Source organism: Trichoplax adhaerens, genomic scaffold (assembly GCF_000150275.1).
Source record: "Trichoplax adhaerens TRIADscaffold_5 genomic scaffold, whole genome shotgun sequence".
NCBI classification, from domain to species: domain Eukaryota; kingdom Metazoa; phylum Placozoa; class Uniplacotomia; order Trichoplacea; family Trichoplacidae; genus Trichoplax; species Trichoplax adhaerens.
In genome coordinates this window covers 1,204,851-1,227,362 of record NW_002060947.1, presented here as the reverse complement: position 1 = coordinate 1,227,362, position 22,512 = coordinate 1,204,851, and the positions used below count along the sequence as shown (strand labels likewise).

General features: G+C 32.3%; 3 protein-coding genes across 3 annotated transcripts; 1 reads left to right on the top strand and 2 right to left on the bottom strand.

Moving 5' to 3' along the window:
* Positions 1-651: 651 nt before the first annotated feature.
* Positions 652-3,248, bottom strand: TRIADDRAFT_56243 (uncharacterized protein; the record flags this gene model as incomplete). The annotated part of the gene is made up of 10 exons (XM_002112297.1): positions 652-810; positions 909-969; positions 1,072-1,108; positions 1,217-1,286; positions 1,370-1,410; positions 1,557-1,609; positions 1,686-1,771; positions 1,954-2,046; positions 2,665-2,789; positions 3,212-3,248. 10 exons carry the CDS (start codon positions 3,246-3,248, stop codon positions 652-654), a joined length of 762 nt encoding a protein of 253 aa, XP_002112333.1.
* Positions 3,249-6,558: 3,310 nt separating this feature from the next.
* TRIADDRAFT_56242 (uncharacterized protein) lies at positions 6,559-13,493 on the top strand (the record flags this gene model as incomplete). Its single annotated transcript, XM_002112730.1, has 23 exons — positions 6,559-6,648; positions 7,375-7,500; positions 7,618-7,684; positions 7,825-7,894; positions 7,987-8,077; positions 8,183-8,287; positions 8,402-8,504; positions 8,604-8,718; positions 8,843-9,074; positions 9,493-9,563; positions 9,680-9,766; positions 9,862-9,961; positions 10,051-10,137; positions 10,253-10,322; positions 10,911-11,136; positions 11,935-11,973; positions 12,055-12,166; positions 12,236-12,351; positions 12,477-12,529; positions 12,717-12,782; positions 12,885-13,052; positions 13,146-13,241; positions 13,375-13,493. 23 exons carry the CDS (start codon positions 6,559-6,561, stop codon positions 13,491-13,493), a joined length of 2,409 nt encoding a protein of 802 aa, XP_002112766.1.
* A 3,349-nt stretch (positions 13,494-16,842) lies between these two features.
* TRIADDRAFT_56241 (uncharacterized protein) lies at positions 16,843-22,412 on the bottom strand (the record flags this gene model as incomplete). Its single annotated transcript, XM_002112296.1, has 11 exons — positions 16,843-17,047; positions 17,190-17,332; positions 17,529-17,583; positions 17,847-17,889; positions 17,964-18,071; positions 18,229-18,334; positions 18,415-18,486; positions 18,667-18,729; positions 19,669-19,741; positions 22,214-22,260; positions 22,320-22,412. The coding sequence occupies 11 exons, from the start codon at positions 22,410-22,412 to the stop codon at positions 16,843-16,845; spliced, it is 1,008 nt and encodes a 335-aa protein (XP_002112332.1).
* Positions 22,413-22,512: the final 100 nt, after the last annotated feature.

Here is a 22,512-nt window from a genome sequence, read left to right as displayed (position 1 = left end):
TGCAAATTATACTTTTACCGCTACATTTATTATTTTAATAATTGTCTAATCAACCAATATCAATAGTGGCTATCATACAAAGATGCTACCACCAAGTATCAATACAACTATCATCAATTGATCTCAAAGGACATTTATTAAATAGCTTTTATTACACTAATTAACTGGAAACGATACTATCAGAATCAAGGAATACTGTGATTTGTTATATTATTTAATAGAATAAGAGACTATGTCGTAATAGCACTATATTATAAAATATATGATATAAAAAGTGATCGTTGAACTGAAGGATACAGAAAATTGTCTACGTTATAAGAAAGTTAATTGGGATGGATCTCTAGTGGAAAATAAATTCTAATGCCACAGTCGAAACTAAATTCTCCATTTCATCGATATGAATACTTTTATGTCAGATTAATCTCTTTCGATTAGTACTGATAATTCAAATTTCGCGTTAAACTTATGTCGAGACAAACCGTAAAAACGAAACTCTATTTAGGTGTTCAATGCAACGTCAAGAAATCGTTATTAGATTGCGATAATAGCCGACATTATACTATTCTACCAATATAAAATTGCAGCACCAGTCTATTTTATCATGGCTTATTCTTGGTAAGAAATCGAAATCATTAATAGTTAAACAACCAATCAATAAGGACACATTGCATGTTTTCCGCCATCAACAGGTAATGTTACACCAGTGATAAAGGAAGCTCTATCTGATGCAAGGAATAAGATGGCATCAGCGATTTCTTCAGTTGTTCCTATACGGCCTAATGCATGTGTTGTCTTACTTCTTTCTAAGAACTGTATCAGAATCATAACAATTGGTCTTTAAGGGTAATAAACTAAAGCAACACTCTAAATTTAATCAATTTCAAGAAGAATTCATTTTAAATTCAGACCTCTGCAACCACTTCACTAACATTTCCTCGCTTGCGAATGTTCGTATCAACAATGCCAGGGCTATGAAAATAAAAAAGGAATTGTATATGTAAGAACAACAAAAAGTTGGCTGACAAATGTTTGTTTAACTATATCATGATAAGAGTAAGCTATCAGTCGTACTTAACACAGTTTACGCGAACTTGCTTACTGGCCAGTTCTGTATCAAAATATTAATTGAGTCACTAAGTTATAATCGTGATTGTTTTAAATTGTAAGGAAGCAAGTACAGTACGGTATTTTTTTCAGTCATTAATCCAACTAGTACCTAAAGCGATACATCTTGTAAATTGATCTACAGCACTTTTAGATATGGAATAGGTCAAAGCTCCAGGGAACTGGTGATAGAAAAGCCATAAGTGAATGGATAATATCTAAGTAAGCGAAAAGGGATTATATCTTATGTAAAATTATTGCTTACAGATCTCAGACCATTGATACTGGAAACGTTAACAACGGATCCTAAAGCCACAAAGATAATTCGGGATGATTTAGACAGTAAAATAATTCAAGGATTAATTTTATATAATTATATGACAATGAAGGTGTGAACATTACATTAGCTTTACAAATTAGTGTTTATAGTAGTGTTGCAACGCAATAAATACCTTGAGTTTTGATCAAATGCGGTACTGCCTTTTGCGTCAGTTGGTACATAGATCTGTATTTAACAATGCATAAATAAATATACTTTAAGAATCTGCAATTATCTTTAATATAATGCTAGATGTTCATACCTGATATTCGTATCCATGATGTTATCGTATTGTTCCAGATCAGATTCCTCAATGCTACCTAATGCCAAAATGGCAGCATTATTCACCTATTAATAAAAAACGCATGGACATAATCATATATTACATCAAATACATAGAATAACCAAATAAAATTTCCAAAAATAACATAAAACTAATTTGTAGCAGTAGTTGGCAACGATGTATGGCATGTCACACTACATTTTTAATACTGTAAACTAACATGATAAATTGATGATACTGTACTTACTAATACATCCAAACGACCAAAATGGCTAACAGATTTTTCAATAATCTTGCTAGGTTCATTTACGTCCGTTAAATCGCTTGATATAATTAATTTCTGAAAATTAAATTATCCTTTTAAATGAATAACTATCGTATGTCTCATAGATAGTCGTTAAAGATTAATTTGCTATACACGCCGGCTTCAAATTTTGGCATAAAATTCATGATTATAGCTCTGATTCTATAACCACTGCTACGTATAAGGAATCTTTCAATACGTACGATTGTAAAGATGGAAATTTAAATGGCAGTAGTCGATTATTTAATTACTTTACTCTATAAATTTATAAACCTTAGTATTTATGAACTCATACTGATATTAAATGTCGCTACGAAGCGAAAATGTACAGTCCTCTCCGTTAAGATCGTTATTTATCGTAACTACTTTCATAAACTGTATTTCTATTCAATTGATTATATTAATTTATTATTGATAGCGAAATTGCTATCATTACAATTTAGCATCTGCATTATTACCACTACAACAATAATTACAACTGATAATCTTAAACAATCTATCCTTATAAAATACAAATGCACGATATAAAATAAATGCAAAGTGCAGCTGCATTATTCGGTTTCGGCATTGTCTGCACAACTATTTTAATATTGACCATGATCTAAGGTAGTTAGTCCTCAATAAAATTAGTTAAGTGGCTATATTAGATATTACCTCTACTTTACCACAACATTGAGCTACAGACTGCAAACTATCCAAATTTCGGCCAGCTAGAACTAGTTTGTAACCTTCACGAGCAAAAAACCTGCATGTGGTTGCGCCAATGCCTGAACTGGCTCCTATTTATCACAGGACAATCATAAACTAACATCACGTAGTATGATAGCTATTTACCTAGTTTATTACATTGATTCAAATGTGGCAATTATTTCTATAATTTTAAGTCAAGTTAAAGTAAACGCATCGATAGCTTACTACTTTGTTAATTTGTAAAGAAAGTTGGTCGTTATAGGTACACAAAATAAGGTGCTGTACTCATGTTGCTGATCTATCTTTAAGTTATAAGATTAAAAGGAGTGCATGCAATCAACGATTTCTTTTTACTTAATTTAGCTTACGTTGTTAATCAACTTATAGCCTTCACTATTTTAATCAAATTTATATTATGCAGTAGACTAAGCAACAATCGACACAATTCTTTTTATCTAAAGTAGGCCGAAAAAATTACAAGCATGAATATCGAGATGTCATTAGCTTTTACCTGTAATTAAAGCAACTTTATGAGCGACGCTCGCCATTCTTAAACCCGTCGATGTTATTAGTTATTGAATTTGCAATATCGCAGTGGAAAAAATGAACAGCCCTTGGAATGATCAAATAATTTTATTTGTTTTGTCATCGTTAGTTAATAGTAATTATAATGGTTCTTAATTATCATATCAAGTAGAATTGTCATTAATATGAGTTGATGAAGTAGGATATTAGTGCCTATTGTAACATGTTTATGGAGTTTACTAATGTTTAATTATAATTTACTTTATCAAATAACTATACAAAACACATCGTTCATAAAGGGGATAATAATTAAGATATCTGTTCATCTTGCTCCGATCAGACTGAACAAATCACAATAATGAATACCTCAGTTTGCATCGCTTCTACCAGTAATACAGAGCCTTTATGAGTTATAGCCAAAGCTGACAGATCTGTTGGTATTATATAAATTATTGCATTTAGATGGAAATGAGAGTAACTGAATAGGAATTAAGAGCGTGTTGTACTGCAGCTTGAGAGAGTGTCAAAATTGTTTGAGTGTAGGTGCACGTATATAACGATACAACAGAAATAAGTGAACTTTATTATTTTGGTCGTGCTTTTGCAGCGAACATCGTGAAAGTTAAGATATTGAAATCTACTGATCTTTTGTTATCTATCTCCGTTTTGTTTTGACTAGTAGCATGGTACAAATAGCGCTACAAATATCAAGCTGTCGCCTACCGACACGGAAAGTAAAAGTCAACTTAAGCCATGTACGTATAATATACCTTCATCTCGGATATCATGGCCAAAGATTATGATCTTACGTAAAGAATTACATCTATAAATGAACGGCACTGTCGATGCTAATGATGCCAACTCGTTAGCAAACTATTGCTGGAATATCAAAATACTGTCATATTATTCTGCTTATCTTTGTCTAAAGTAATTATTTGACCTCAGTATTGTTGCAATTTATGTGTCTCTAGCGGGTATAAGTCCTTTACTGAATGTACGTATTTGTTAACAGTAAACAACTTTCTATCCAGTAAACCTGCAACGTTTACAATCTTACATATTTATTTACAGTCAGAGTTTAAAGTCCATTAGCTGGGAAATATTTGGCAGCCTCATAGCCTATGCTATACAGTAGGTCCTGTGTCATAGGCTATTCTGTGACATGAACTACTGTCGTATCTTGTGGTCGGTGATAGTTTTATATATAGCACAGATGGTACACTCAGACTTGATAATTTATGGTGCTGTAAACACTGACTAGCCAAAATGGTATCAGGTATCATCTTCATTCTATGCCAAGTGGATCCCTTGCTTGTTCTACTTGGCGTACCTTGCACTTTGCGTTCTTACAGTTACTTCATGCTGAGCATACTTAGTGTAAAAAAGACATACAGTAGCTTTGAATAGATCGAAGGTAAAAGAAGTAGCTACAGGTATAAATAGCAGCATCGTGGATTGTAAGATGCATTGTAAAGCGCATTCTGCCACTATCTAAGTGAAAAGCATACAGTCGTTTGAACATTCCTATTCACATTCTATTATCATCATCGTATGTTTTACTGTACAGTATTTTGCTATAGTATTTTTTGTACGATCTTATTTATTTTCTAAGTTAAGACCTCAAACCAAATCATGGCAATTAAACTTATTACCAATTCCTTGTATTTAAGTTGTTTTTACTCCTATAGTGCAGTTTCCCAGCTGTGCAGTGCTGTGATTCAATATTAGTAATAGGTAGTTCGTATTACGTGCTTGAAAGGCCAAGAGGGATGGGATCGACTAGTTGATTAGTAAGAAATTTAGTTGTACAATGTTCAGTACAGAGCGCAGAACAAGAAATACACATACATGCCTCACTATAAATAACGGTCCGCCATTAAAACGATTTTTATTACTATCTATTGACATAGTACGTTCATGTTATCATGATAATCTATCTTCGGAGATATCCTTCTACGGGTATATAGAAATATTTAGGGAAAATTGGGGTGGCGTTATATTAATTTCCCCTAAATACTATACAGGAATTTCAACGGAATACAACTTTCATTTTTTAAGGAAGGCAAAACATCGAAAATAATCAGATTGCAGTACAGTCTAGTACAGTCCATTTCGTCCTGGACTACAGTACTTAGTACTATGCCGTACAATACTGTACTGTACTGTTATTCAAAAGTTTTGACACACGACCGTACCGTGCAAAATCGAGCACGAATACGCGTGCGTACTGTGTGCTGCACCTCTGCCTATCAATACTTAGTAGAAGGAAGATTTTTTTTAGACGGCATATACAGTACTGACTTTAATTAATGACGTTAGTGCAGCATCTTACACTTTGAAAAATGGCATTGTAGTGATGCACCCTATATTTGCTTGTAGCGATAGCTATATTTGATTGTGTTGCGTACTATATTTAGAATAGTTAAGTTTCTAAAAATAGATATTCTTGTGCTGCTAGATTTAGGTGACTGGTAACTACTATATTAGAAAGTGTTATTCACTAATATAGCTGTTAACTAATTATGGTACAGGACGTTATACGACTTGAAATACTAAGATTGTAAAGATGCCCAATACCTTACGGTGTTGGACATTAATGGTAAAGTAATAATATTGTAAGCAGTTTGATTAATACTGTAAAATGTAGTGATGATTCATGTCTGATTGTAGACGATGTTATTGCCTTAAATAGATTCAGAGAAAAGTATATAAGGTGTACAAATCTGAGCGTAAGGAGGGGAGAAAAGATTTGATATCTAATTGAGCTCAGATTACTTTAGACTAGATTCTTGTGAGTAATTAATTATTGCTGTACTATTCTTTAGAACCTTGTAATAAAAAGCTTTTATAGTACTGGATTCCTCTGTGGACTAAAATTACTGTGGAAACGATATTACAGGCATAAAATTGGAGTAATAAATAGACTGCGAGAGTGCATTATCGTTTAAGCAACTTACCCTGAGTATTGAATAACAACATGGTACAGTGTGCAGTACTGAGCTTGGACTGTACTGTACTAAGATACTGCAGGTATACTGTGGTAGTGCACTAAGGCAGTAGTCCGTGGTATAGTATTGCGCATGATGGAGAATCGCCAGTTGTGCGCGCGCGCAAGGGATTACCATGGAAACAAACGGATTCCAAAAGGAGAAGAAAAAAGGACATCATGTAGGGTGTAAATGACTAGTCTATCTCACTAATTCTGACAGAAATCGATGACAAAACTGTTTTGTAAACGGTTGATCCAGTAATACGTACAACGGTAGATCACTTGGCCAGTAAAATTAGCACTTAGTAACAAGTAGAACTTGATCGAAATTCGGATATTTCAAAATGATGGGTGAAAGGATTCATTTAGTTGGCGAAGAGGATGATGATGAAGATCTTTACAGCGGTTATGATAATGGAAACTACATCCAAAAGGTATTAATTCAACTTGAACCAAATCTTTTTTTAATAGTATTACGGTGCTTACTAGCTGGAGTGAAAGAGATTTGGAAATCCGAAACTTATATCCTTACTAGAAGGAGCTCATGTAGTACAGTTTGTTTTGAAGATCAATTCTGTTACTGGTTACATATTTAAATGTTTTTATAATGCGTATTTTCTCTCTTCCACAGTAGTATAATTTCATCTGCAATGATTATTATCATATCACAGAACCATCTTCCTCTAAGAAATAAGTATTTAAAAATGACATTAGCTATGATAATTTACGGTAGTACTTGTACTAGTTACAAGTATACATTAAGAAAGATATTTCATACTTTGGCTTTATTCTTAGAGTATCCAATCGGCATGAAGAAATTATATGTTATGAACTAGCACTGTATTTAGTGGAATACAGTACAAAATTGTATACGCACAATGACGATCAGATATTATACTATATTATCAAATAATAACAGCACGATAGCCCATATAAATCACCAGCAGTCGTAGATGAATAATATGCTATCCAATACCAATTTACTTCAAGAACAGATTATAAAGTTAGTATAAGTTAGATCATTTTAAAAACATATGTATGTACGCAAGACGAAGATATTATATATTGTATTTAATTTTAAATTATCATATAATATTACTTTTAACGTAACAGATTGCTTGTTTTGAATCTTTTTTTTAAAATAATTAATTATCCTATAGGGTCTTGAAGACGATGCAGAATTCCAACAGGCTGTAAAGACAAGCTATGGCCATCGCGCTGCTGCTATGACTGCTAGTAAAGGCGGCGCTAATGGCCAAGCGCGATTAGGTACCGGTGTCGCTATTGTAAGTAATTGCTTAATCTAGAATTTATTCTAAGCAAGATATCCAATACACAGTAATAAAGCTGTAAAACATAAAATAGGTATTGTACGAATGTCTAATGATGATATTTTTATACAGAATCAAGATCAAGCTCGTCCTATGACGGCTATTCGAGGAGCTGGATTTAACTCTACTGGAGGAAAATGTAGATTAGTTTATATTACTATACCCTGCTACCTATGATTTAAAACTTTACTTTCGTTATGGACAATAGCGCTTACGAAACAACACTTATCATAAACAAATTTTCAAATTAATGTCTTCAAATGTTAAAAAATTCTATAGTACCAGGTGAAAGCGTAACACAAGCAAACCGTGGGCCAGCACCCCCCTTGGAATCGAAATATGACGATAAGTACGAATGATAATGGATATGTAGAATTTTTCATTATAATTTACTTAGCTATCAATTAGTTAATTTCTAACATGATACTAATACAATTATAGTCCGGAAGAAAAAATACGACAGATGGAAAAGAAAGTAAATGAGTTGATTGAAGAAAGCGCCCTAGCTGGTGAAAGAGGAGAGCTACAATTAGTAAGATGTCTATAAACTGCTAACTGCTTGAAACAGAAATTTTTAATTAGGACAGTTTCAACTGATCCCTTTACCTGTTTATCTATGAAATAATTAAATCTTTAGGCTCTAGAAAAGGCAAAAGAAGCTGGAAGAAGAGAAAGAATGATTTGTAAACAAAGAGAACAAGCAGGACTTAGTGATCAAATAAATTTAGACTTGACCTATTCGGTTAGCAAATGATAATCTAATCTTGTATTAACGAACTGTCCGCTTCATGGTATCGTAACATATCAAATAACTTGTAGTCGTTGACAAATTCAAATCTTAAAATTGCTCTACTAGGTATTATTTGTGTTAGCGAATCAATATCAAGCCTGTGACATGTATCAAGAAGCGTTAAATTCATTTTCGGTCATAGTCAAGAATAAAATGTTTAGTAATGCAGGTATTATTAAAGTGGTACTATAAGCGTACATTTGGTAGTTTAGTCACAGTTATCGTATTTCTTACCAAATTTTAATAAGGTAGTATTAACTTTTACTAGGACGATTACGTGTTAATATGGGCAATATCTATAGTAAGCAAGGAAAACACCAGCAGGCGATTAGAATGTATCGGATGGCATTAGACCAAGTCCCTAACGCTAATACAACGATGAGGTCAACATTTTTGAAAACTAATTATTCAATATAACGGAAATATATTGCAGTCGTAAAGTTTTAAAAATAGTAAAATCGTAAATGAGTATCATTTAACCTAAGGATCTGTCTTTATTTTTATTAGAATTAAGATAATGCAAAATATAGGCTCTTCTTTCGTTCGGTTGGGGCAATATGAAGACGCGGTCACAGTTTATGACCAAATTATGACCGAAAAGGGCGATTTTAAGACTGGATTAAATTTAATAGTATGCTATTATTCCATCAACGATCGCGATAAAATGAAAAAGACTTTCCAACGAATGCTAATGATAGATTTAGGCGTAGGTGATGATGAAAAGTTCATGTCCGTTAGCGTAAGTAATTATTGTAACTAAAGTCACTAACTACGTCATTTGAGCTGCTTGAAAGTAATAAGAGATTACTTGTCATTCTCAAATACATTAACCCACGAAATTATTAGTATTATGAGAAATAGCTTCCTTTAATTAAAAACAGAATTAAAATTTATTAATTTTCCATTTGTTGCCATTGTAAAGTATCAGTTTTCCAACTTTCTATGCTGCTTTTGGTCTTAACTTGTTATTGTACTACATTGATGTATATTATCTAATGATAATAATTTAATGTTAAATATTAATTTCTTACTGAATAGAAAAATCATTGAAACCGAAATAGCTTTAACATAATTTTCTGTAGATATTTATCATTAAGATAAAAGATATACAGTTAAGGTTAAAAGATATTTAAGCAGAACTTTAAATGTAAATATAGGACGATAATGACATGAATATCTATTATGAAGCCATTAGAAATGATACACTATGGAAAGTCGAACGTGAAAGGTGTGTTGAGAACTTCTATATATATTATTTCTTACACATTTATTGCTTAAATTATCACTTTTTTAAAGTCAAAATCTATAAAATATAGCGTAATTTAACTTCCATTTGCTTAACAGAAAATCAACAGCTGAACGTTGTATCATGTATGCTGCTAAGTTGATTGCCCCAGTTATCGAACCCACTTTTGCGGCTGGATTTGATTGGTATGGAAGATAAATGAATCGATGTACTAAGACTTTTTAATCCATTTTAATTTCAAAAGCTAATTTTGAATTGATGTCCCGCTGTCAAATAATAGGTGCATTGGTTGTGTTAAATCTTCTCCTTATGTTGAGCTAGCAAATGACCTTGAAATTACAAAAGCTGTTACTTATTTAAAGATGAAAGACTTGGCAAAGGTATAATACGATAATACTGATAGCAATGTAAAGATGAAAAAGGATGAAAATTTAAGGTTATATATTTAATGCCTGATTCTACTGAATAGGCCACAGAAACTTTAAAATCATTCGAGAAAAAAGACTCCACCATGGCTACGGCAGCTGCCACCAATTTAGCCTTCTTATACATTCAGGTATACTTGATCCTATTATGTATATTCATACAGTGATCATATTTAATATTTATAAAATGATATTACAACTTCGTTGATTGATATTCAATTGTTTCGTCTATAAAAAATTAATTAGGAGGGCGAATTATCGCTTGCAGAGAAATACAGCGATTTAGCGATTACCTCTGACAGATATAATCCAAACGGTATAAAATCTTGTTCAAGATAACAATCGTATGTTGTAAAATTACGTATGGTAAATAGTACCTTCTTAGATTAGATTACTATAATTAGACATATAAGTATTAGAAAGGTTACATATATAGCTCGTGTTGTTTAATTAAAACGCTAAGTTTAGTATAAAGTATTAACTGTTGTTTTTTACTGATGAGTGTAATGTCACAGGCGTGAATAGTTGATTTAGATAAGAGGAGATCATTAATTAGATTTCTCTAAGAGTATATGTTTTCGTATTTATCAAGCTTTCGATATCTAAGATAAGACTGATATTATCGACAACGATAACGATATGTTTATGTGTTGTCAGTACTTCATATAATGAGGATCACTTTTAGAAATAAAGGTAGAGTTTTACGATCTTAGATCTCCAGATACTAATCTGATTTGAGTCTAAATTATCACGTTGTGACAGTAACATATTGAAAATTTTCCGAAATATTGATAGCAAAGACAATAACAATTAATGAAGACTTTGGTTAAGAACAGAAATTTTCTAGTACAAAGAAATAATATATCAGAACGCTAATGGGAAATTTTTACTTTTCTATCTGTAGCTATGGTAAATAAAGGCAACTGCTTATTTACGGCAAAAGAATATGAGAAAGCGCAAGAATATTACAAGGAAGCATTAAATGTGGAAGCTTCTTGTGTCGAAGCGTTATATAATTTAGGTTTAACAAAAAAAATGCTAAACTGTCCAGAAGAATCATTGGATTGTTTTCTTAAGCTTCATGGCATTATCCGTAATGATCCAATGATATTGGTTCAAATTGCTGAACTGTGAGTTTAATGCAATTGAAACGTAAATTTTAGTAATAAAATTCTTAATTATGGTATAGCTATTAGAACTTCTATTAAATAGTAAGAATAGTATTCTGCATATCATTACTAGCTAATTTCGAATGCAACTTAAAGTATGCTATTTCTTAAATTACAATGCTGCTGAAAAGTGACTATCGCTTTTCACTCCAAAAATTAAATCAAGAATTATATCCATTTTACCAGCAGTAAGGTCTAAACATACGTAATAAGCTTAAATACTACAGTTTCTAGAAGAGAATCTTTCAAATTTTATGTTATTATGTGATTAAATTTGCTAGACTGATAGAGTATCTGCTTGATCGATTTCAATAATATAGCAAAAACCGGCATGGCTACACTATTTTATAATAAGTTCGGAATTTAATTTCGTAGAAACGCGTTAACGTGATTGAGTAATTTACGAGTTTGTTATATTATGCTAAGGGCAAGGCAATGTTAAGAACTTCAGTTCAATTAATCAATGACAGTCATAAAATTTTAGTAAATAATAGCAGATATTTGTAGGGCAATATCTAGTATCAACATTATTATCTACCCTAATAACAGAAATTAATGTTATTCTGAATCATTGCCTAGAGATTTTTCTTGATAATCATACAAATATCAAAATTAGAATTCGAAATGATGCAAACATGAAATTTATTTATCATTATATTTAATAATAGAAGCATCAGATATGAATAAATTGATTTCAAATATTAATCTTTTAAAGTTAATTAACAACAGAAATGATTTTAAAATTTTATTTTAAAATAGATATGAGATATTAGACGACTTTCATCAAGCTATTGATTGGTAAGATATTGAGAATACAGTCATGAGAAAATTTTTCTTTTACTCTAGTGCTTACAATATTACTTATAAAACCTATTACAGGTATACTCAAGTTTTAACATTAGCACCTACTGATGCAAGTTTGTTAGCCAAACTCGGCGCTCTGTACGACTCGCAAGGAGACAAATCTCAAGCATTTCAATATTACTTAGAGGTACTACTAGTGGGATAAATTAAACATTTTTGGGAGTATGCTGAATATAATACGATTATTTTCTACTAGTCTTATAGATATTATCCATCAAATATTGAAACGATTTCGTGGATTGGTAGTTATTATATAGAATCACAATTTTGTGAGAAGGCAATATCCTACTTTGACAAGGCTTCTATGATACAGTAAGATATTTAATTGTTCAGTAACGTATTATTTGTTTGCTTGGAGCAGGTTTTGCAATATCTTCTGAATTTTGTGTAAAAGTAAACGTTCTATCTTACTAATCTAGTTAAATTGATTAATTTAGGCCAAATGAAGTTAAGTGGCAACTAATGGTAGCTAGTTGTTATCGAATTATCGGTGAGAATGGCCAAAGTATACATTATTAATAATTTTAAATCAAAAGTTTTAAAAGTTAAAGATAAACTTAATATGGTTGCCATATTCGTTGGCGTTTTTGATTAAACTAAATTGTACTTAAATATTAAGGCTAAAGTAGAAGAAAAATAAACTATATTAATATAGAATTCTGCTATATTTTCCTTAGGTAATTATAATCGAGCATTGGATAAGTACAAACAAATACATGAAAAATTCCCGGAAAACACCGATTGTAAGTAATAATAGCTAGTTTGCGATAATATTAAACAGGAACGGCTGCATACATATGTCACGGATTTTTAGCGATGATATTAATTGTCTATGTATTATTTAGGTCTTAAGTTCTTAGTTCGAGTATGTACAGATCTTGGCATGAAAGAAGCTCAAGAATATGCCGGTAAATTAAAGAAAGCCGAAAAAGCAAAAGAAATTAAACAGCAACGAGCTAACAGTGCTAATCGAAATGGTGTTAGCAGTCGACAATCTGGCAGTGCAGGCAGTGGTATGATAATCTACTTTCTAATTATTCTATTTCTTCCTTGCTCTTGGGCTAATACATTATCGCGACTATTTCTTCTCTATGCATTATTTGTAGAGCGTGCAGGTAGTGGCAGAAATACCAGTAGGAATTCAAGTGCTAAGATTCGCGACGAACCGGATCCAATTCATCAAGAAGAAAGTAAAGAAATTGGTAATGATAACATTAACATTAATTAAAATTGTAATACAGAAATACATAAATCATGCAGATGGTACTATATAACACCTTAGATAGCATAAAATAGAACATACTCAAGATGTTTGCTCTCCATACTTGCTGTTAGATACGACATATAATGATCCATTGGGTGATGCACCGGCTAGACCAAAAACCGCTGCCCGAAGGCGAAATGAAGATGAATTTGGCGATGAAGAGCTTGGAGATGATTTGCTACCTGAGTAGATTTAAAACAATACTAAAAAATAAGCTCCTTGATTGTGTGCATATTCGTTATTCACACCAAATGTGCAATACGAAAGTAGAAATAGGTCAATATATCGAGCGAAAATATGAACAATTTGAAATGTAAATAATTGTAAGTGTTGTTAAAACTGCATGTGTTCATTCAATATGTAGCTACAGCCGAAGGCGATCATTCTTTAGAGTAGTGCTATAGATACAAATGCAACAATTTATTTAATACAGAAATATCAGTAAAATAGACCTTGCGGAAGTTGTCTACAAACCAAAAATACCGTAGCTGTCATAATTAATAAATGTTCTACATTCAGCACGGGTAGATAATTTAAAATAAGCGTATATTCCTCTACATTCAACTTCAGCTAGCTTCCGTCCTGTTAAGCTTCCATGCTTCTTAGCATATCTAAATATTCACTACGAAACAATGTCTGTTAAGCAAATTTCTAATTAACTAAATAAAAATTGAATTTATGAGCTTAAACACTACTATAATTAAATTTTGTTGCTAAGATTAATCTCGATTGCTGAATAGCTTTTAAAACTGGATTTCTGATTATGTCTTCGTTATATATCGGAGATTTATGAGGAACTCCTTCTCTAATGTAGAAAGTCTTTTTTAGTTTATTGTATGATTCTATTCTAGACTAAATGTAGCATTCAATAGCATGATACATGTCTTATTCATATACCTACTTAATTAATGTAATTTGTCCACGAATACACTGGCACATTGGCGAAGTATGACTTATGGTGTATCGGATTATATCAAACTGAATACGGTAAATTGGAAAGTTATAAGTGCTATTACGAATTAGCGGTTAAGCAATGTTTACTATCGTATAAATAACTTCATTTAAGGCTATATAAGGTAATGTGTGCCCATGTAAAGCATGAACAGAGATACCAAATCTATCCAAAATTTAAGCCTTGACCAAGAATACGTCTCAATTTTAAACATGGATTTGGTAGTTAGAAATGGTCGTAAGAACGAATGTTTACATTACATGGATATTGTAGTCTTTTCTAACCAAATCTGTTGATTTTATGGAAATATATGCGTCCACAATCATAAATTGTGATGAAACAGGCTACAGATGTCCTAATTTTGTAAAAAAATTAGAAACTTACTACCCATAGCTTTACTCTTACTAATTACAACTACTAAGTAGATCTAATAAAAACATAATATTAAACCATTTAACGGTACTGGCTGATTTATATTACCTAGCATTTGCAGCTAAGATCGCTACAGTAGTATATTATCCTTGTTTCATGTGGAACGCAGCAAATACATGAGTTACTCATCTGCATTTATAGTATACGTATAATAACTGGGAGTCTTTATTACTTGCCTGCCATCAGGTATTTCAACCTCCGATTTTTATGGTGTGCCAAAATACGTTTGAGTATCATTAATTTTACCATTGGCGTGTTCTTGATTCTGATGGTATGAATACAGCTAATAAGGTATCTACGGTACTAGTGTATAAACTTATGTTATTAATTACGACATTAATATTTCATGATGTACTTTTCATTTTTACTTGCTTGTCTTAGCTTAGCCGTAGTTTAAATACACATTTTTAAGTTCTCATATTCCTTACTTTCAACTATAATTTTAAATTAAGATTTGGTAAATGTTATTTTTAAGTGATTATCTACCAATAAATTGATTAATTATATTTGGAATAGTAATTTAATTATCTGATTGCCATCTACCTATACTTGATATCGAGAAAATTATGGCAAGTATTGTTGAAAGTTACTACAGTAAGTAAGCAATCACAACAGGTACTCCTTATTTTAAACACAAAAATTTTAATTTCATGGATTGGTTAACTTTCAGTTACCATTTCTTTCAACTATATTATTATATTATCATATTAACAGTATCGTTGAATTAGAGTATCAATTTTGGTATACCAGTAATAGTTCTAGTTACTCAGTTATCGGTATCACTTTGATAAATTATGGAATAAAAGCTAAATACTTATTTAAAAGATGCCCTTGAATTCTAGTTCATGTAAATAATAAGAAATTATTTTCTACAATTATAGTAACATGGTAATTTTAGCATAAGTTTATAGCGCGTAAGCACATGAAATAGGATTCAGATTAGACTTTTAACGCTATGCAATTTTTGATATACTATCAGAATTTGATCTGCTTCATTTAAATTAGTTACCACTATAGCTATAAAACAGTAAGTATTAAATTAAATTTATGTATCCAATTCATGGAATACGAGTATGTAAAACATGAGTATTTTGACAACAATATATTTGATAGTAATTATATCAAGGTTTTGGATAAATGCAAGTAATATTCAGTCGGAAATCAGCGGGTCACTAGTCGCATTATTCCTAAGTAAATAATTGATGTACTGCAATTGAAAGCCTATATTTCAGTAATTGCTCCATAAAGAATCATATTTCATCCAAAACAACATTCTATAACATAGAAATCTTTAGAATATGATATTCATACTATCCTTAAGAATTTCATCAACCAATTAATAAGTTACTTTAATTCTGATTCAAAAATTGTAAACTCCTGAAATTTAGTATCAGTAACTGTAAATTGCAACTTTTTAAATTAAAAGTTGGTAATATAAAGTTTATTGCCGACTAGTTAATAAAACAAATCGGATTTTGGGTTATAATTTACATTTTAAACCCTATCAGAAATTTCATAACTTTATATTATAGGTCAATGATAAAACTATTAATATAAAACTATAGCCTGGGTATATTACTATTATTTCGCCATCTAATATTGTCGCATCTTCTTGATGATGGCGTTAATAAGAGAATTTAAGTAACTTTGGCGTAGATTATAATAAAATACTAATTGTCAGTTTTCATCATAAATGCCTATAATTTAAATTTTAAATATATTCATGATCGAGCCATTCGTAATCTACAGCTATTGTGCCCAAATGATATTGGATAGGTCGCTCAAAAATATTGCCTAGCATATTCAGATCATAGTAATTCACAAACGATTACAAATTTTACATAATAGTTAGACGAGTCTTTTCGTATGCTTGATACGTGGAACAATAAATTTTATGGGATATAAATCATGCAAACAGTACTACGTGTTGATGTAAATTTTATATACACAAGTGATGATCGTCGCAATAACATCACAATTAATTTAGCCATTTAGTAAGACTAATACAGTCCGAACAGAGAAACATAAATGACAATCAAAATAGCTGTGCTTGGACATAACTTGAAACCAGTGAAAGTCACCTTAAACGATGAACAGAATTATGGAGCATTTTAGCTGTGATTGGGCAGAAATACTGTATATCGCCTTTGCTTAGCTATTCATCGTCTCTTTGACGGATATTTTTCTTTAATCCAAACTTTATACTACGTTTCTTAAATTTAGCTACACCGCTATCATTTGTTTGTAGAGATGAAGAAAATGAGTCGATCGTTTTTTGCCTAAATGCGATTTCTTCTTCGGCTGGAACCAGCTCCTTTTTGGGCTCTGGCTTTGATTCCACTTTCTTTTCAACCACGTCACTGAATACAGTGATATTGACGAAAATTATGGCAATCAATTCTCACATTCATATAGTACATAAGTAGCTATTATTATTATGGTTAAAATTCATCGTATCGCCTGCGGATAATTTGTAGAATTTTAGTATTGTATGAAACTTACTGTACGGCTACAGTTACCCAAGCTCCATAGGGAGATGCATTTGCAGTTCCAACAGCCTTGTTTCCACTATCAACTTTATCGATCTTGCGTTTGATTCCAGTTTCTGTCATTCCATTTTCGTTATCCTTGTCGATCTTACTTTGCTAATTTTATTGAAAATTAGTATAATATCATATTGTTAGCAACAGTTATACCATTATGAAGTCCTTTGTAATGCGTTAACAGCCTATTACAACATGGATAAGTAGAATATGTTTACTTTCGCCATTAATACTTAAAAAGCTATATGTCGGGCTACATGTAATTCGATGCAGCCGTGGGCTTAAGAGTCTAACTTACAGCAGGCGAATTGCTATCTGCTGTTTTACTGGCATTTTCAACTTTACTTGAATTACTATTAGATGAGTTAAAAGTCGACGTTAGTTATATGAAAACGATTGAATAGAATGACTTATAATGTTAATGATGCAAATTTTAGATTAGACATAGCTTAGGGCCTATTCAACTTTGAAATTAAACAATCAATGAGACTCAAATTAATATGGTGACAACTAGATTTTTTTAAATCAGTCACATATCAGAATAACTGCCGCAAAGAAGTTAAAAATAAGAAAGAAAGAAATAAAATATGATAACTCAACTTAAGATAAATTTAACCTTTGATTTTGAATAAATCCGGCGGGCTTTTCCCATTTTGATTCTAAATTGCACAAAAAGAGAAATATCACCAATATTAGATTGAAACAAGGAGGCAGAATCATTATCGGAGTCTACCTCCAGTAGTCCAATTATAGTAATACGTGTAGCCTTCTGGAGATAGTTGAGCAGTCCAACTGCATTGTGAATGTGGTACTGTTTGTACCGGTTGCACCTTGTAATTCTCTAGTGATTACAAATTAGAGAAATATGTCATACGTGCTTTACTAATGCATACTAGCGAGCTCTGTATTGCAAGAGTTTCTAGAAGTCGATGATAGGATGATAGCTACATGAAGCGTTTTATGTTGATAATCGTACAATGACAACATAACATATCTACCACCTTGGGGCTTTAATTGCGACTTCTTGTAGGCGCCTTTGCTAGGCAATTCTCGAGCTAAAGCAGGATTACTTTTAATGTCTTCCCGGAATGCAGCAGCGGCTGCCTGATGTACAAGGATAAAAAATATAAATCTTTCGTAGTTAGGAAAAAGCAAAAGAGCGCATCTATCCACTTTAGCAGTACTTTTTCGATTGCTTGTAATTCAGCCTGGAGATCTTTCTCTGCATTTTTCTTTTCAGTGCTGCGATGACGAGCCTAGTGTATATAGTGGGATATAAAAAAGTTATTGGGCCTAACTTCACTATTATATTACCATAACATGTACAATGATCGCTTGGATTATTAAAACGCCTGTACACGCTTGCATACAGTAGTATCTCAAGCGTAATTAAACGTTGTATCAGCAGCATCATGTAGACTTGAAAGAATTGATACCTCGCGAATTCTTTCTTCAACGCATTTTTTATGCTTAACGCCACGTTCGTGAAATTCGATACTCTACAATCAATTGTTATTAAAGGATATGGAATTGATTGAAATATGAATTTATTAAGCAGTATTTGATCAAGTATTTAATAGACATCCGTTTTATTCGTATAAGAATATTTAAAATAAAGGTAAGCGCAGCATATTCATGTCAACCTTGATTATTGTTTCAAATTACTGCACCTATTATATCGGTGTTACTTATAAGGAGAAGTACAGCACTACTTATGTTCAATTCGTAATCACGATATAGGAGTAACAACTATACAGACACAATATCCATCGTCTTAGTTACGCATAGCATATGAAAGAGAAAGACACTAAATTTGAATTCTAATTCTATGCTTAATGCATGCGTTAATTGAAGGTAGTCTAGCTGATACGTTTAAATTGCCAATTGATTATATTATTAAACATAACAAAGTTTCGTTGAGACGTAGAAGCATTTCAGTATAACAATTAATTTTGAATTGTCTTTGATTATACGGTTAACCAGAAGTTAGTCTAAAGAACCTCGTCTTCAACTATGAAGCCAATTGAGCAATCTGTACAGGATACAGGTAGGTTATATCAATATTGTCAATGAAACGCCTTATAGAAACTTAATTACTAACAGGATTCCAATGCAACGATTATTTATAATTATTAAGAATCATATAGTAATGCCTGCTACAAAAAGAATTTGCTTTGGAAAGATAAACAGATGACAAATGCTCGTCTAAACTGGAACTAGAAATATGATTGTAATCAATAGCTGAGCTAAATCCTAAATGGTAGAATGACAGCATTTGATCACAGCAAGAAATCTATACACAAAGAAACGCTACTAAATTGTCCATGAAGGATCAGTGGAATGGTAAATACAATTCACTCAATATAATTAAAACTAGAAATAGGATTGCATCAAAAGCTGCAGCTGATTGAATGTTGTCTACATATTAACGGGCTTACCGCTTTATTGTCGGTTATCCAGCATTTACAAAATTCGCAAAACTTTTTAGGTTGTGATACCCAATATTCAGCCCTAGATAGTCAAGAATAATACTATAACGATCAATTATCCTATACTATGCATTACCCTATGATTATCGGTGAAAATTGAACTATCCAGTTATCATCTTATGGAGCCATGACATGCTAAGCTTACATATTGCCTTCAAATCGTCAATGTTGTGCCAGTAATTTTCAATACTTCTGATTCTGATTTATTTCATTATCATGAATAGCCCCAAGAAAATCAATAGCATTAATGAATAGAGGAATGATGCTATAACCATCATTTATCCTATGCTATCCCATTTCCATATCACTGTCGATGAAAACTTGATTATCAAGTCATCATCTTATCGAGCTATGATTTACAAAGCTTACGTATTGCCTTCAAGTCGCCAATGTTGTACTGGTAATTTTCAACACTTGCAATCCCGGTCTATTTCGCTATCACAAATAGCCCTAAGAAAATCAATAACATAACGAATAACTATCATTTATTCTATGCTATGCACTACCATTATAATCGTTGATGAAAACTGAACGATCAATCATTATCTTGTCAGCCTAGGGCTTGCTAAGCTTACCTACAGTATTGCCTTCAAGTCGACAATGTTGTACTAGCAATTTTCAACACTTGTAGTTCTAGCCAATTTCGTTAACATAAATAGCAACAGAGTATTTGATTAATTAGCCCAAGTGATGGTTAAATGCGTTCTCCAACAGTATACTTGTCAGCAATAGCGAAGAGAAGGAGATGCTAGCTGCAGTTTGAACTGGTTGCTTGGATAATTTGCAAGCTACGGCAATTGAGGAAATGCAAGTGATAGTGCGCAAACTCTATACGATCCGCAAGTCACGTTGTCTTCCGTCTGAGGTTCTTTCCTCTTTGGGCTTCGAGGTCAGAGAAACTTCTTACCGCAAAGTTTGGAGGTTTCTAGAGTTTACAGCCGGCGCTGATCAAAATCAGTTGCTGAAAGTATGGATTGCCTGTGCTTCTGTAATCTATCCCGCAAGTGGCGTTATGAGAAGAATTTTTCTCTTTACTGTTGATCGAATGTCCATGGCAGTAGAGTAGTTTGCATGATAACTTAGAGTCATGAAAGAGTTCTCGTTATTAGGCAACGCTATCACTAGCCAATTAGTTCTGCTACCGCTGGTTGAGCTGCAATGCAGACTAGAAACAGCGCTTGCAGAATGTAATATTTACAAACAATAGGACGGCTTTTGCGGTAACTTCCACAGTACATTAGGCATTAGGCTGGACGAGACTGCTCGAAGTTAATAAAGAATCATGCTTAACATTTTTGACTTTGTATATTCTGGTCCAGTCTACTACTGTAAACTGATTGCAATCACACCGTCATTTTCTATCCAATACGGCATGTATGTCCGTCGCTCTATCAATATTATGACTCCATTAATTAATCTTACTTACAAAATCCGTTAGCCGTCTCGTATGCATTATTGTTAACAGATATTAGATTGGCCTACAGTAATATCTTTAGATGCTAGTAGACCCTCACTCCGCGTACATTCGTACACTATATTCGTATATAGAACTGACAGTAATATCTTAAGGTTTACGCTTATATATGAGTACAGTTAATGAGTCATATCATATCGGTATATTGCATGGATATGATTGCTGTAATGAACGTATAGTAGTTTATTATAACAACAATCATTAGGTCTATCAATTGAGTTGTAGAGTTTAAAATTGACAGAGTATACTAATTCCAAAATATGAGCATTGTAGGAACGAAAGTAGACCCATAAATTAATTTACCAATCAAAGTGAGCTTTTCCTTATGGATCTAGCTTCAAAATAGCCCATAACAATCAAGCAGTCAATGCACGATTGGATACTTATGCAAGGAATACGAGCTTAAACACTCGGGATCAACTTGAAAATTCGTATATCGGTGCTATAGCAACTATTGTTGATGCATAGCGTCGTTTGTATTCTGTGTTGAATTTCTACTAGTTCTATCTTTTCGATATTTTTATTCGTATAACAATCTTTTGGAATCCGCATGGAACGTTGGCGAGATTAACTAACTTAAATGGCTATTGATGTTAATATAGGAGATCCTATATTAGTAGAGATATCTAATTATGACGATTATAATAGTATTGTCGACTAAAAGTATATGAACATTATAACCAGTTGTCATATATGCCGTATTTGGGAAAATAGACGATAATATAAAGCACTATAGTATTAGTGGAGCTCCTACCGTATTCATTAGGAAGCTATGGTAACTTGTAACATGGTAGATGGTGTTTGCCAATTGCACATAAAGCGAGGTCTTTCTGTTGATAGCTATAGCTAGTTCTTATCCTCCGTTAACATTAGATACCCAATAAAATGTAATTAAGCTATTACTATCCACTGACGTTTTCTTTGGATTTGAATTTATTACACCGGAATTCTTCAGTCAGTTGTTTTACTAGAATATTATGATATTACTTATTAGCTTTATCTACAAAAATTACGTATTACCTTACCCGGGTACTATAAGGTTGGGCATACCAGTTGCTCTTCCGAAACTAATAATTATTTGCATGCATGCATGTTTGTCAATCAATCAACCTATGGCACTACTTACGTAGTAGTCTGTTTGATAATGCTGCCCTCCAGAATATTCCAAATAAGCTATGCTATACTTGCCAATGAGAGCATGTACATTGTACTCAGTCATCTATGCATAGATGTTACAAGATTGACCACACATAAATATCTCTGTGACTAATGAGACATTCTAAACGATTAGATTTAGAAAAGCTAGCAGACAGGAAGGT